At 40.1% G+C, this 16,087-nt stretch overlaps 1 protein-coding gene across 2 annotated transcripts in view; it reads left to right on the top strand.

The window, feature by feature from the left end:
• Nucleotides 1-13,673, top strand: part of ISCA1 (iron-sulfur cluster assembly 1) — a 45,880-nt gene extending 32,207 nt beyond the window's left edge. Inside the window, exons 2-4 of one of the 2 annotated variants that reach the window (XM_075599027.1) lie at nucleotides 1,744-1,797; nucleotides 4,096-4,201; nucleotides 13,445-13,673. In XM_075599027.1, the coding sequence (XP_075455142.1) occupies nucleotides 1,744-1,797; nucleotides 4,096-4,201; nucleotides 13,445-13,521 (237 nt within the window). In that variant the 3' untranslated portion in view covers nucleotides 13,522-13,673. Of the gene's footprint in view, nucleotides 1-1,743; nucleotides 1,798-4,095; nucleotides 4,202-6,167; nucleotides 9,393-13,444 lie in introns of those variants that run through there. The other variant, XM_075599023.1, reaches the window with a different exon arrangement.
• Nucleotides 13,674-16,087: the final 2,414 nt, after the last annotated feature.

Raw genomic sequence — 16,087 nt, 5'->3', positions numbered from 1 at the left:
TGGCCAATCGGAGCATGGATTAAGTTGGTGCCACAAAAGCTAGAGGAGGGGCGTGCTAAGGCACTCAAGGCCTCCCACTGGGTAGGAGCCTCAGAGTTTTGACAGTACAATGCTCTTACTCCCAGATCTGATCAGTAGCCTTTCACCTCTCCCCAGGCGTCCTGACACCTAGCTGTCCCAACCCTGGTTTTAAGCCCATCATTTCTATAGAAAGCTTCAACTAAGTGGATTGCTTAGTCTTTCTCCATAGAAATGACAGTAACAGTGGAATATCTCATTTACTTTCTTGCAGGGCTGACACCCAAAGCACATTACAGTGATTTACATACAGACCACAAACAAAAATCACATCATAAGACAATGGAGGCTTTCTAAACGGGGGAAGGATTATAACAGGGAATAAAGAATACAGGCTTTGAAATACATTCTTACAGACATGAGTTACATTTACACATTCCCTGTTTTTCCCCAGATATTAAAGTACATTTGGCCGAAATAAGCCTTGCATAGGTGGCCAAGTTACATGGATTTAGGGGTAGTTAGCTGAGCTTCATCCCAATTTTGTGATGCCAGCTACCCCTACCGTCACATTGTCCTAAATCCGCAATTGCACAATAATTGACTGAGCTCCAGGAATCCCCCAGTTGTCAAGAAAGGTTTTAAGATGGCCACGTGGCTAAGCACTAGGAAGCTACAATGTCATTGACGCTTGATATTGCTTCCTATTGCCCACTGGAGTGAGGGTGTTTTTTGTGCGACCTGAAGGTTCTGTAGCAGTGGTACAGTTCCCCTGTGCAGACAGTTAAATATTAATACAATATGCTGATCTCTAAAAAGATGTAAATAGTAGTCATGCTGACCAGATCAGAAGAGGCAGTACTTTGTAATGATTCAGGGAATATATAATGCAGTGATGTGGTAAACATACTGTACCAGTGCCATACGTACCTCCACTTTTTTTCTTCTTGTAATTTTTTGCATATGTATCAATCTACTTTCCTTGTTGCTCTTGTGAGGAACATAATTATATTTATTTAATCTTAACGCGGGGTTGACAAAATCCAGGATACTTGTGGCAGGGGGAGGGAAGAGTGTCATTGTGTGTGTGGCTGCATATCACAGACACATCTACTGTGACGCAGGGCAGCAAACGCTGGCTCCCAAGTTTTTTATTTTTTTTTATTTGTGTGTGTGTGTCCATCACTGTCTTAACTACATATGATGGTGCAGGGGTGGGCAAAAATATAAAATACTTAAAATGCTGATTCCTAAAAATTCTGTCTGGCTTCTTGATAGTGGCGAGGATATTTCAGCTACTTCTGTCAGAGGCTCTGCCTCTGACACTGCCACACATTCCTCCCCCTACGAAAATGTTCATTTAGTGCAGAGTACAGCAGAGCTTCAACTAGCTCTACCCTCAGCCGTTGTGTGGCTTCTGCCTCCTGCTCTCTTCACTGAGTGGCAGTGCTTTTTACCTCTCAATCACCGCCGCTGCCATTCCCGGTGCACCAGATCCGGCTTTGATGTCACAGGTGAACACTGTTGCAGGTTGCAGCAGTGATTGACAGGTCAGTCATCAATGTGCATAGCACAGGCAACAGGGGCGAAATTTTAGGCAACCAGGCACTCAGGATTTTTCCATCCTTTTAAATGTTATTTTTTTTATACGTATTTTATGCTACAATGTTGACAGTGTTTTGTAAACTGTAATTCATGCTTGTAATTAATTGCAACTCTCTGCAGACACCTTCTGCTGTAAACAAGATAAAGCAGTTACTTCAAGATGAACCTGGCCATGTAAGTATGAAAAATATTTTAGGTTGGTCTTTTTAAGCCAAATTTGACTGGATCCACCACATAGATGGGTGCAAATCATGAATAGTGTCTATCACACTTTATTTATTGAACCACATCATTTTGACAAGCTATTGTCAACTTTAAGAGGTCAGCTTCATCTTTTATTATTTACTTTGACCAAAAATTGAGTACCTTATTTATTTTCCTTTTTAGTCTATACTTACCTAAAATGTTGATAATTGAGTTGTCTTAGATTATGGTGAGAGAAAATAATAGGAAAAAAAAAAACATTTTCATTTCCCCTAGCAAACAATTATTTTAATATAAAAGCTGGTAGATGATGTGACCTTAAAATCAAAGCATGTAATAATAAAAAAAAAAACATATTTGACTTTTACAAAAGAAAGTTATAACCTCGATTTGCTACTTAAATTTATTTTTTTTAAAGCCATATTGCAGTGTCTGATTCATAGAATATCACCTAACTTGGACATAGTAAAAGAAAAATTATAGTCAAAATGAACTGGATAGAAAATAATGAAAAATAGACAGGGACGCAGATGTTTTTTTTAGTTTATGGATTCACGTTATTAATACACTTACCAGATGACGTAAAACAACTTCTTAATAGACTTAAATATACAGACTGGTTTTCCATAAGATATCTGATGGGAGGGAGGAAATGCTGTCATAGTTTTTATTTTTTTTATTTTTTTTAAACCAACATTTAAGTGAATAATGGTGCTCAGATAGAGGCTGAACAGGATTTATTTTGAATAGTGAAAGCCTGGGAAGGATATTAAATAAAATTGAGATTGCCTAATGGACATCATCTTATCTCCAAGGTATTGTTGGCTGTCACTTAATGTTTGCTACTGGTTATTACTGTTGATCAAACAGAACATACTTTTCTTTTCATTAACAATGACTGCCATATAGTATGTAATGACTGGAACCTTTCAATAAAAATAATATAGAAAAGAAAATGTGTTGCTTTTGCTGTGGTGTATTCCTGTTAATTTGTTTGGCTGTGTTGATGGTTGTTGTAGGCATTAGCAATAACTTCAATAACAAAGAGTGGCTCAGTGAGTGAAGACACTGACTGGCACTGGGTTTGAAACGGGAACCCGGTTCAATTCCCGTTGTCGGCTCCTTGTGACCTTGGGCAAGTCACTTTATCTCCCTGTGCACCAAAACATAGATTGTAAGCTGCACGGGGCAGGGACCTGTGACTGCAAAATGTCTCTGTAAAGTGCTATGTAAAACTATACAAGAACATGCTAAAAAAAAAAATGGACTATGGTGAAATCTCTGGGTTTTCCTAAATGCTATTTAGGCACCAAAGCAACAACCTACTCCTAGTTTTGTTTATATTTCCTTTCATCGCGACAAAACTTTTGACATTCTGAAGAATGGATCGCAAAACCCCATCTGTTTTCCTATTATGACTAATTGTTAAATCACACGTCAAGATAAGGTTTTTGACCCTATTCCCATCAGCTGTATCCAGAAAATGATCCGTGTACAATGAAAAATATTTATCCGTGATACAATGATAAACACAAGGGGACAGAAATATGCAATTGGAGACCTGTGACTCATTCTTGTCTTGTTTAAATACCATAACATTCCCCTAATTCCCTGTGTTTGATGCATTTTACTTCATTGTCTTCTCCACTTACCTTCTGACCCAGTGATTCCCAAAAGGTTTGGGAATCCCTAGGGGTTCGTGAGCTATCTCAAAGGGCTTCACCCAAAAAATATGTAATGGCGGATGCCAGACAGTAGGTTCCTGAGCCCGTGTAGGGACTGCGCACTTAGTAAGGCCCCAAACGGCATCTTAGCCTGGGTTGTATAGCTGTGACTTACATCTGGAGCTGCTAAAGGTGCTCCCCACAATGCTTTGAATTCAAAGTGGCTAGGCATTCTGGGTTTTGGAAGCTCCCGCAGTAATGAACAGCCATGCTCTCTGCCCACACTGAGGTGCAGTTTGGGGCCTTATTAAGCATGTGTTTGTCCCACAAGCGCAGCATAGTATACTGTCTGGAATCAGTCAAACAGTTTTGTTAACAATAGCCTTGAGTACGCAATAAGCTTTATTAATTAATGGTTTGCAGAACAAATATTTTCATGCCCGGGGGGTGCACAATGTAAAAAAAGGTTGTTGGAAATCGCTGTCCTAGCCAATCCTCTAGCAAAAAATTTTTTGTTGTGACCTATGCTTTAAAATAAATATTCTTAAAAGTTGTTTTACATAGATTTGCTTGTCGTGCTTTAATTAAAATATTTTTCTAATAGATTGGTTTAAAAGTAGCAGTTCGGACGAGAGGCTGCAATGGCTTGTCATACGCTTTAGAATATACAAAGTCCAAAGGACCATCGGATGAAGAAGTCGTTCAAGATGGTGAGTTATTGTCGATATAAAATGAAGTCATTTATAGCTGACCGCATATCTTTAGAAGTTAAAGCATGGACTGTCTCATGGTTAAACTCTGCTCAATAGGTTTTATTTTCTGCAGGCAGTAAAGCTACTGTTGAACTTTAATAGTCACACTTTTTTTGTTGTTGCCTGAAATTATGGCAGTTCTCTTATCCTCTCATCCTCCATTCCAGTTAAAATAAGAGCCAGTTATAAATCTATTTTGATGGACTCAGGCTTCTAAAAGCACTCTGACATAAATGAAAGCATAGTATACAATTGCTACAGATTATAGTCTGATCAAGGACTATGATTATCATTGTGCTTTTAATAAACTTGATTTTAATATTCGCAGTGAATGGCCAATAGTCCACATTGCAATTCATGAAGATTTGTTGGTTGTATTTAAGGTTTTAAATAAAATATGCATTAAGTTAACAATTATGCATCACACTTACAAGTTCATAAGTAATATTTTTGTTTTTAATCATAAATTAGTTAGTTTCCAGCTTTGTAGGCATGTGATCAAGATGTAGTTTCAATGTAATGAACCTCTCATTCTATACCTCACTTTCTCTTTTACACGCCATCTCATAGGGCAACCCCCCCCCCCCCCCTCATGATGGACAACAACAATCTCCGCATGATGTACAAGGCTAGGAAGCGGATAGTGGCTGATATGAATAAACCCTAGTGAGGGGAGTTATATGGCTAGGCAGAGTGATGTATGTATATACAGTGGTCGACAAATCACCAAATAATCTACTCGCCGAACAAAAAAATCTACTCGCCACCTAGTACCCACACGTGTGCTGCTTGGGCCAATAGGAGCTTGCCACGATGTTAAATCCACTCGCCCGGGGCGTGCAAATGTATAGGTTTGTCGAACACTGTGTGTATATATATAGATATAAATCAAACCCACACTGATGAGACCCATCAAGGTCGAAACGGCTGTCTGTGGGTGGGTTTTCTGGGTATGCACCTTAACCCTGGCTGTGCTCAAAGCTGTGACCATGCAGCAAGCTTAAGCCTATAGGGAACCATGTTAAAAATGGTTATTAAGGCAAAAAGTGACACTGTGTGCTCATTTGCATGTCATTTCCCAGAATCCCTTGCTGCAGTGGAAGTGCTGTATGCTGGGTGATGATGGGGAAAGGCGGGGTTGCAGACCTGCCTAAGACATGCAGATGAGCATACAGTTATATTTGCATATTTGCTTTCCTGTGGAGGGTTTTTGTCACTTTTTTTACTCACCATAACTTAACTCAGTATTATGGTTTAGCCTATCCCATAGCCTCTCTTGCATTCCCAGTAAAATCAACCCCACATTGATGAGACCCATCAAGGTCGAAACGGCTGTATGTGGGTGGTTTTCTGGGTATGCACCTTAACCCTGGCTGTGCTCAAAGCTGTGACCATGCAGCAAGCTTAAGCCTATAGGGAACCATGTTAAAAATGGTTATTAAGGCAAAAAGTGACACTGTGTGCTCATTTGCATGTCATTTCCCAGAATCCCTTGCTGCAGTGGAAGTGCTGTATGCTGGGTGATGATGGGGAAAGGCGGGGTTGCAGACCTGCCTAAGACTTGCAGATGAGCATACAGTTATATTTGCATATATCTATACACACACACACACACACATTTCATTTGTTGTGTAGTCACAATACATTAATTTCCGTTGTCAAATAAATTATATAGGTGAATGCTTCTGCAGCGCCGTGAAAACAAAAATAAAAAATTTTTAAGCAATTGTTTAGCTGTCTTTTGGATAAATTGAAATTTGGAGATGATTTTTTTTATAAAGAATAATATTTTACAGCCTCCTATAGGCTTCAGTAATTTTTTGCTGCTCAATATTACGTTGTTTTATTCTATCTTTTTTTTTTCTATAACAGTCTTTGGGGGACTTAGGCTTTTAATTATTGTGTCCAAATTGTGTCTTGGTAGGAGTGAGAGTGTTCATAGAGAAGAAAGCACAGCTGACTCTTTTAGGAACGGAAATGGACTATGTACAGGATAAACTATCAAGCGAGTTTGTTTTCAATAATCCAAACATCAAAGGAACTTGCGGCTGTGGAGAAAGCTTCAGCATTTGAAACATCCGGATTTGGTCTGCTTTCAGCACACTGAAGAAAATATTCAACCCAATTGTTGCATTGTAAAGCACTTTTGTACGATCCTAGGTGTTCATGAAATGTAGCTTACTTGATTGACCTAATAAAGGGTTAGTGCATTTTGTAAACTTAAACTCTATTCCCTGTTGTCTCAGGTTCTTGTATTGTGGGCACTGGCAGGAAGCAAACATTTTGTTTTCTGGTCTTTTCAAAGATGCCCATCTTTAGGAATTATGCTAATCTCTCATTTCATTCTGCAGCTTGGTGTTTGTGAATACAAGGGCACAGAGATTCAAACCAAAATCTGTTTATATCAATAATTCTATTCTGCTAGACATTAATGGTTTTCCCCCAGGAGTTTGCCGAAGTACATATGCCATGCAGGGCTCCGGCTTGATTATCTATTGTGCCAAAGGCTCCTAATAGGAGCAAACATAAAGATTCATGTGCTCTACTTAAAGTCCTACTAGAAAAAATTGTATACATAGTATATCAAGATACTTTGGAAAATATGTCACAGTGCTTAGTCTTCTTAAGGCCGGGTTCCTCGGCTCGTCAAGGTCCTGCCAGGGAACCTCCAACAACATGCAATGACAGAAAAAGTGACACGAACGACCTTGTTTCAGATAAAGAGCACTAAATATATTTGTGCCACAAGCCCCAGTACTCACTTACATATAATGTAATGGAAGTGCAGCATCAACATCAGAGGGTACATAGGATAGGAGGAGTTCTTGTGGTCACCGCCGTGATATCAGTGTGTAGGGGTGTCCCGTGGTGAAAGGTGCCTCTAGGACGCTGCAGCTACCGGTACAAGCAGGGCTCTCGCTGTCCCCGTGTGCTTCCGCACGGCGGCGTCTGACGTCAGAAGCATCACTGATGGCAATTTACCAAAGGGAACTCTAAATCGCCTTGTATCTCCTCTGGTATGAAGAAACAGCGCCACCTAGCGCCCATAGGCTCTGACGTCAGACGACGACGTGAGGAACCCAGTTGTGTGGAAGCACACAACACCAGGGGCCCTGCTGTTGCCGGTAGCTGCAGCGCTCCAGAGGCACCTTACACCAGGGATGCGCAAACTGGGGGGCGACCCCCCAGGGGAGGCGCATGATTGTCTGGGGGGGAGGGGGGAGGGCGCAGTAGTTATAGAGGTCCTGTGCTCTCCCCAAAGCATTTAAATTAAATACCGGGGGACAGCGCGAGGCCTTTATAATACACCTTCCAGCGACGTGTCGTCATGGTAACCCGTCGTCAAATGACACCACGAGTCACGTGACGTCACGGTACCATGGCAAGTGACATAATTTGACGCCAAGGCCGAGCAGGGGGGAGGTGGGGGGGTGTGAGCCGTGGAGGAGAGCAGGCAAGGGTGCGTATGAGGAAATGTTTGCGCAACCCTGCCTATATATGTAAGTGAGTACTGGGGCGTTTGGCCCAAATATATTTATTGCACTTTATCTGAAACAAGGTCGGGCTTGTCTCTTTTTCTGTCATTGCATCCTAAAAAGGAGCAGTTGCACTTGGAAGACGCACAGTATATTATTAAATATCTATTCATACTAATTTTCACTTTATCCTGGGAAATATGAATAAGTAATTCACGGCCCTTGCCTTCAAATCTTTGCTGTTTGAATTACTATGTCATCCTTACTTCTCAGTGGGAAGACTATAAATAAATAGTGACATTGGAGAGTTTTCCACAAACACTAAATGGTGGAAAGATAAAAAGTATTTTGTCATTTTGAACTTTAAAAACTGATGTTTCTACTGGTCCGATTTAAAAAAAATTTAAAGGTGTAATTTGCCTAAATCCATGGTTTTCAACCTATTAAGAACCCTCAATGTTTCTTCTCATGCTGCGGAATTCCAATTGCTCTATTTTACATGCCAGACATAACATTACTAGGAAATAACGATGTATGTAAATGGCTAACTTTTCTGTGCTATTTTATAATATATAGAAGTATATGTACACTCAAAAATGACAGATGGGTGCTGAAACTCAATGGTGAAATCACATAGAAATGTAGCAAAAAGACTAGCACTCAAATAGTGGTGACGTGGTTAGTATTTATTAATCCAACTTTTCGGTCCAGACCTAGCTCAAGGCTGTGCTAGATTTATAACATTGCAATATAACAATGATTTTTTTGCAATTTTTATCAAAATGATTGCCCTGACATGTTGAACATGATTAGTTCAGCTTAGTCCTAGGTGGGACTGCTGCCTTAAGCCAAAACAAAATCGGTGGGTGGGAGAATTATGTTTATACCCTCTCTTTTTAAGAGCAGTTTATTTTTATATATTTTAGATACCTGTTGAAATTTAATATGGAATATGAAAATTTACTTTGAAATTTCAGCTTGGATTTCCGAAGCATATTGGAGAACTTGACGCATATGTTTGCTATCATGCTAAACGACCCAAACAATGCTGGAGTTTGAGGATAAGCAACGTTGTCCAATGTTATGCTTTGCCTTAATTTTTTTTTCCTGCTTTACACGACCGTCCAGATTAACTACATTTTTACATATGCGCTGTGCCACTATGAGATGTTTTTAAAAATAATTACCCTTTGACGTTGGTTGAACTGCTCATTTGCAGAAGTTTGTTGCATGTGCTTTCATATAATTTATAGGAAACAGCTTTTTATTTTCTCGCTGTTAAAATTCAGACTAATCCTTGCTTACCAGTGAGCAAATATTTTTGCAGTACTTGTGCTGCAATGAAAAATGCAGAATTTAGAATGCGTATATTTATATCTCTGCTACGTTCTGCATTTTGTCTGCTGTCAAGAATTTCATGTTACAAAAAACTACCTGTATTTACATTTTTTTGTTTTTTGTTGTTGATGTCCTGTTACTTATCTAGGGGCATTTTTACCTTATTTTGATGTTAGGCTTGCACTGATTTTTCTGTTGAAGTCCTGAAAACTTAACGCACAAATAGATTTGTATAAGTTGAATCTAATATGTACATCTTGTAAAAGTCAGTAGCTTTGGTTTATGTTGAAGTTATTTTTGTTTTAAAATAAAACCATTAAAATGGTGTAATATAATTCTGTCTTAATATTTTTTTTTTATTATTACTGATCAAAAGTTTTGCGTTATTTTATTGTGAGTGTATTTCTGTAGGCTGAAATTAATAAGAGTTGTTTTCTTGAAGCCTCTGCTGCATGTAAAGCAGCAAAACTTTTTCTCAACCATTTGAACGTCTTGTGGGGCCGGGTTATTCTATTCTCATTTTTGGGGATTTGTTTTCAAGTTGGCCAACTGGCTCATCTCTTTGGAAGTCGTAATGATGTGCTAGGATTCCGTGGCTTTCTGTAAGCCCAGCAAAAATGAGGCTGACGGCGAGAAAAATGGTCTTGGACATTTATAACATGCCTGGGTCCCCTCCAAATAAGCATGCATAGGGATAATGTCTGTGGAGAACAGAGGCTGTGTGTTTGCACCCCCACAAAGGCAGGTGCTGTTGGTTACCTCTCTGCTGTGCGATTATCGCACCCCCCAACGGGCACTCACTGCTTGGGTCCCCCCCCCTTCCAATCCCCCCCGCTCCCCTCGAGGATTAGTAAGAAAATTTTAAATATACCAAACAAGGCAGGAGGCTTGGGTCTTCCATGCCTCCTGTCCTACTACAAAGTGGCACAGACTAGCCAGCTATAACCCAGCCCACAGATGCTGGGTAGCTTTGGCATCCGACCTGGTTGCCCCTGCCGAGCTGAGTAATCTTTTATGGTCCCCTGTGAGGAACAGGCCCGATATACCAAACTCCAGCCAAATTATAGCCCACTCTCAAACTATGCGACTCAGTCGCAGTTAGATACCTTCTTACAACATGTAATTTCCTAATGACTCCACTCTATGACCACCCAGAATTTGGCCCAGGACTTGATAGCTGGAAAATGGCAGGTGTTACGAGATTAAAGGCCGTGGTCTCAGAGCGATCTCCTAAATTCTTCGAATACTTTCACAAAAAAAGGCTATCCCAAACAATCCGTTTCAGTACCTTCAACTGAAGGTAATAATTTGCAAGGTAATAAAATAAGGATACATTTTTGTTGGTTAGTCCACCATTATTTTATATTATAATACTAATAAAGTTTTTTTTTTTTTTTTTTTTTAATAAATTCATCATTACGCTATTGGGAGTTCTACAATAGGGGCCTTCTTTTCTACTCTTATGTTCTTTTTATAGGTTTCTTTTGATCCTTGAAAGTGCTATGAAACCTACTAAGAAATGTGTTAATTCTGTGTGAGAGTTTTCAATGTGTTTGTATATAAACTGGGATGTTGAAAATTGTATGTATTGTCTCACTTGCCCATGCAATATCTTTTATGTTGGGATTGTAAGGAATACAGCTTTTGTATTTCACGTCCTTTTGGTGATGCGTGACATAGAAACACAAACACTTATGAATGGATATGAAAATAGTGTATTGACATAAACAAATCAAACTGTTACAATATATAGTTAACATAAAATTACATATTCTAATAACTATAAAATTATGTTACATGTACCATAAAGATAAATATTACCCTCATATCCTGTCCATCTCTTTGGTGTTTTTCAAGCCGCTCCTCTCCCTTCTAGCTTCTTGTCAGATCTTCCTCCTTTCCATCTCATTCTTGCTATTTAGTGGTCTTTACATGTTATACTATTTGGTTTCATTTATTACAATTGGATAGAAAACTGTTTGGTTTAAGATCAATATGTCTGTGTATATAGCCTTATTGAAGCACTAGGTTTGAAATGCATAGGGCTTGTTTTTTGGGACGTGTTCCTGAGACATTGATCTCGTTGGAGGACAACCTGCTTCCCTTTCCAGTATAAGAAATCCCCATTGCTTCACTCCACGTGGAAGACATTGTCTGCATAGTGAATGCTACCATCTGTTTGTGAGTCCTGGTGGATCATGCTTTGTCTAAAGTATAAAGATTACCCGCAGAGGATGGAGGGTGAAGTCCTTTACTCCGTGCGCAACCACTAAAACGCCACAGTAATTGCTATAGATACAACTGTGAATGGGTCAAAATGCCCTAGAGTAGAAACAGTTATGGTGGTAGCTGTAATAAAATACTAAGAGTCTGAATACATTTGAGGGAAAGCAGTGATCCTGCGTGGTCTGCATGACGTAAAAAGTAACCCTTATTGGATATGCTAATAAAATATTGTGACAAATTTATACTGTAATTATACAATGGTCTATAATAATACAGCGGTGGGAATTTATATATACAGTTCCTAGGTAATTATTAAAAACCTATTGGATAGTCCATGCGAGAGACAGCATCTGTACTAGCAGTATTGGTGCGGTGTGATGTCGTTTGGCTATCATGGACAACACAGAGCACTATTAAATGAATAGAGTACAGTAATATAGTCCTACTGTCAGAAGAATAAGCAAAGTGGTATGGTATCAACTATACCAGTACTGTGAACTCCCTTTGTAGAGAGAGCAGAAATATGGATGATCACCGTCCACAGATAAAATTTTATTAATCAGTGCTGTTTAGCAGCCAAAATCTGCCTATAATAGGAAGTATCTCCCCCAGAGAACTAAATATTAAGGATAAATCCTGTTGTATATTGAATCAATGGGCTAAATAGCCTAGTCTCATAGTTAGCATATGATACTGTATATAGTCTCCTTCCAATCATTGTCAGTCAATAGGTAATGCATACAATGAATATCATAAATATATAGTGACCAATTTACTGACTATTCAGAAAGTATGGTGTAGAAACTATATCACCCAGATACCCCTCCCAAGCAGCTGTTTGGGAAGGAAAAGGTTCCGTTTGGCAAGCAAATCCTAGTGATATATCCTGCAGTGAAATTAATGCTGAAATCTCCATATGCGCTCCTTTTTGGCTATGTAGACCCAGAGGCATAGATAAGCAAAAATATACTACAATAAACCCTATGCCCTTACTCATCATAAACCTTTAACATTTAAACCTACCAAACTTTTTTTTTTAACTAACATCCATTATCCTTAGACCCTGTGACATCAGCCCATGTAGCCTTTACTTCATCCTTCAATGTCCCTGCCTCCTCACAACAAATGATCAAAAATTCCTACCTATGGCATCCAAAACCTCTTCCACCAGCCACCCTTTTTTTCTTCCTGTCTCAAAATGTGGGAAGAAATATGTTAAGGCATTCAATATCTCCTACAATTCTGAGCCTACCCATGCCTCCTGAAAACCTTAAACCTTTACATGCCTATTCAAAGTCATTGCTGAATGTAACCCTCCTATCAAATAACTTTATATGCCTTCACTGATAGCCTCCCACAGCTTCAAATCAACTTGAGATAAATTTATGAGGGGTCGTAGCCACGAAGACACGCTCATCCCCACCTGGAGCCTTTACTATCAGGAGCATTTTTCCCACTACCATCACCAAACGTATAAGAATTCTTACCTATTCATCATTTCCAGTGTTGATTCCTTCTTCCCTATGGAGAACCATCTTTAGTTTAGCTGACATCCGGACGAATCTTGCTTCCTCAAATATCTTGGCCCTGGAGTATAAATTAACCTTTCTAGTGGCTTTGCTGCCCTCTTTTGCCCAATCTAACCATGTTCCCCTGGTGTTATACTTTGACCGTCTTCTCCTGTGGTAAGTGGAAACTGCTTCCTTATCCAAACAAATTATCGATTCACCAGGTGGCTTCTTCCCCCCAACCCCCTCTCCCCCAGCTTTCTGAGAAAACTCAGCAGTCCTCAGTGTGTTACTCAGATCTCACATGCTCCTCTGCCATGGTATCACTTCCTCAGCAGGCCCTGGACACAAGATCTACTAGTTGTCATATTCTTTAGCCTGCTGTACCCATGCTTGGCCACCAGGACTGCTACCACTCTCAATGTCTTGTTCTAGCCTGCAGTACCTATACTTGTCCACCGGTACTGCTGCTGCTAAACTAGGAACATTCCAGACCCTGATACCTGACACCTCTGAACCTGTGCTCCACCTCTCAGCCTGCATATATAAACCTCCCTTTCCTGTTCCTCCTTGCCTGTTTATACTGGTTACTTAGCTCCTGCAAGGTTCCTGTGTTTACTACTGTGCTAACTATTGCTATCATCCTGTTCCAGTCTCCTCGTTGCCGACCTCTGCTTGTTTCCTGACTTCGCTACCTGCCGCCTGCCTCGGACCCCTGCTTGTTTCCTGACTTCGCTATCTGCCGCCTGCCTCTGATCTCTGCTTGTGACCCCTACTTCGCTCCCTGCTGTTCCTGCTACTGGGATCCACTTCAGCCGAAGTCCAATCCTTGACACTAGTTCTTATATTATTACTATTAAAGGCTACATTTTTGTAATAATTTTTGTATTTTATATTTCACTCCATATTATTGTATTGCTCCAGGAACAGCCCCCTCTGCACCACTAACGGCTCACTGTGGACTCCCACACCTACTCCCTGAACCACTACTGCCTACTCTAGACACTCACCCCCCCTCCACACACCACCAACATCCCGGACACCTGCCCCACACACCTTCCCCACCCCCTTTCAGCACTGTGGCCTGTGACTGACACAATGGGTAATTTTAGTTGTGGGACATGTAATTTATGTAACAAGATTATTAAGAGAAGGGTCCTATCTCGTCAAGGTTTTTATTATTGGGTTGCTGGTTTTATCAACTGTAGGACTTAATTTGTAGTCTATTTTTTGATGCCCATGTGATATGATTTACATAGGTAATATGATCAGGCGCTTGAAAAAACGTGTCATTTAACATTGCTAAAGGGTGACTCCCATTAGTGTTACTACAAATTTTAGAAAGGTTCAATATGAAAACTAAGCAGCCAATGTGGACCTGACTTACTGCAATCTAAGTTCCTAAGAGTTGGTGCCCCAGCCATTGCCAAACCAATTGCTTCCATAGTCAACTCTATTCTTTCGGCAGGCCATATCCCAAGACATGGAAAACTGCCAGCGTTGTCCCAATCTGCAAAAGTGGGGACAAAAACACTGTCCAATCTGGGCCAATCTCTCTTCTCTCAATACTATCCAAAGTCATGGAAAAATGTGTTCACTCCCAATTAAGCGATTACTATACCAAGACAAATTTCCCTAGTCAATTCCAATCTGGCTTTCGCCCCAAACACTTTACGGTAACTATCCTGCTAAAAGTTTGCTATGAGATCAAGTGTGGAATGGAACTGGGACAACTCACTGGTGCAATATTCCTAGATTTTGCAAAGGCTTTTGATACTGTTGATCATGTTATCTTGCTTAACAAACTCCAGTGCTCTGGAATAGGGAAGCATGCTTTAAACTGCTTTCATTCCTACCTATCAGGTACAGTAGATCCCAACGTATCTATCTCAGGCTCTAACTCCAACCCCTTGGATATCACCTGTGGTGTCCCGCAGGGCTCTGTACTGGGGCCCCTACTCTTCTCAGTGTTCATCAATGATCTTTCTGCAGCTTGTAAGGGAGCTTCAATACACATGTATGCAGATGACACAATATTATATGCACACAGCCCAAGCCTCCGAGATTGAACGCATACTTCAATCTGACTTTTTGAGACTTGAAAATTGGATTTCCCAAAACAAACTGTTTTTAAACCCTGACAAGACTGTAACAATGGTATTTGGGACCAAGGCTACATTTTTAAAGCTTTCAATGACGGAGCTCCAGATCAGAACCAATGCCAATACCACCCTAGCACCTGTTAGTAGTTTTAAATACTTGGCTATATGGTTTGTCTCCAATTTAACTTTTGGGATTCATACTGATACCCTGACATCCAAAACCTATGCCAAACTACAGTAGGTGTACTTTATAGGAACAACTCCTCCCTAAGTCTGCTGGTCAGAAAGCGTATCGCACTGCAGATTCTAATGCCAATTATCGACTATGGGGACATAGTATGTGGCTCGGCACCTCAAACCCACCTTAGCAAACTTGATACCCTCTACAATTCAATATGCTGTTTTGTTTTTCAATGCAACTACAACACACACCACTGCGAAATACTCAAAGAACTAAATTAGTCATCACTTGAGTCTAGGTGCAAAGTTCATCCTTCCTGTCTTGCCTTCAAATACTTTCTGGGCAAGCTACCCGTATATTTGAACATGCTCCTCACCCCTACCACATGCAGCACTTATCTGAGATCTGTCTCCAAAAGACTGTTCATGGTCCTAATGTTCAGCAAAGTATCCGTTCGCTCCTCCTCTTACCGTGCACCCCAAAACTGGAACAATGTACCTGAGACTCTCACAGCCACCACCAGACTAAGTTCTTTCAAAAATAAAGCTGTCTCGCGTTTTAGTCTGGTCTGTAACTGTTACATATACCTATAATATATACTATCTTTAACGGTGCATGCAGTCTTCTATATAATGTATTCCCTGTTTACTTATGTAACTTGTACAGTATTTGTAACCATGTATTATTTATCATCATAACTCTATGCCCAGGACATACTTGAAAATGAGAGGTAACTCTCAATGTATTACTTCCAGGTAAAACATTTTATCAATAAATCAATAATTAAGTAAATAATAGTGATCCTACTTTATTAAGGTTCATGGTATCAGCGTGGGTTATAGGAAACTACACTTCAAAGGGGGGGTTTATGGTGGGATAAGATTAGCCTAGAACAGGCAATACAAGCTAAAAGGATCCCAAGGGGCCTACGATTGCTTAAAATGCCCACTTATTAGCTTGATAAGGAAGAATTTTTGAACAAGTGGCATAGCATCATGGATGAAAGCTCATTT

This window comes from Ascaphus truei, chromosome 1, assembly GCF_040206685.1.
Source record: "Ascaphus truei isolate aAscTru1 chromosome 1, aAscTru1.hap1, whole genome shotgun sequence".
NCBI classification, from domain to species: domain Eukaryota; kingdom Metazoa; phylum Chordata; class Amphibia; order Anura; family Ascaphidae; genus Ascaphus; species Ascaphus truei.
The sequence above is the reverse complement of the archived record's forward strand: the minus strand, read 5'-3'. Positions and strand labels throughout refer to the sequence as shown.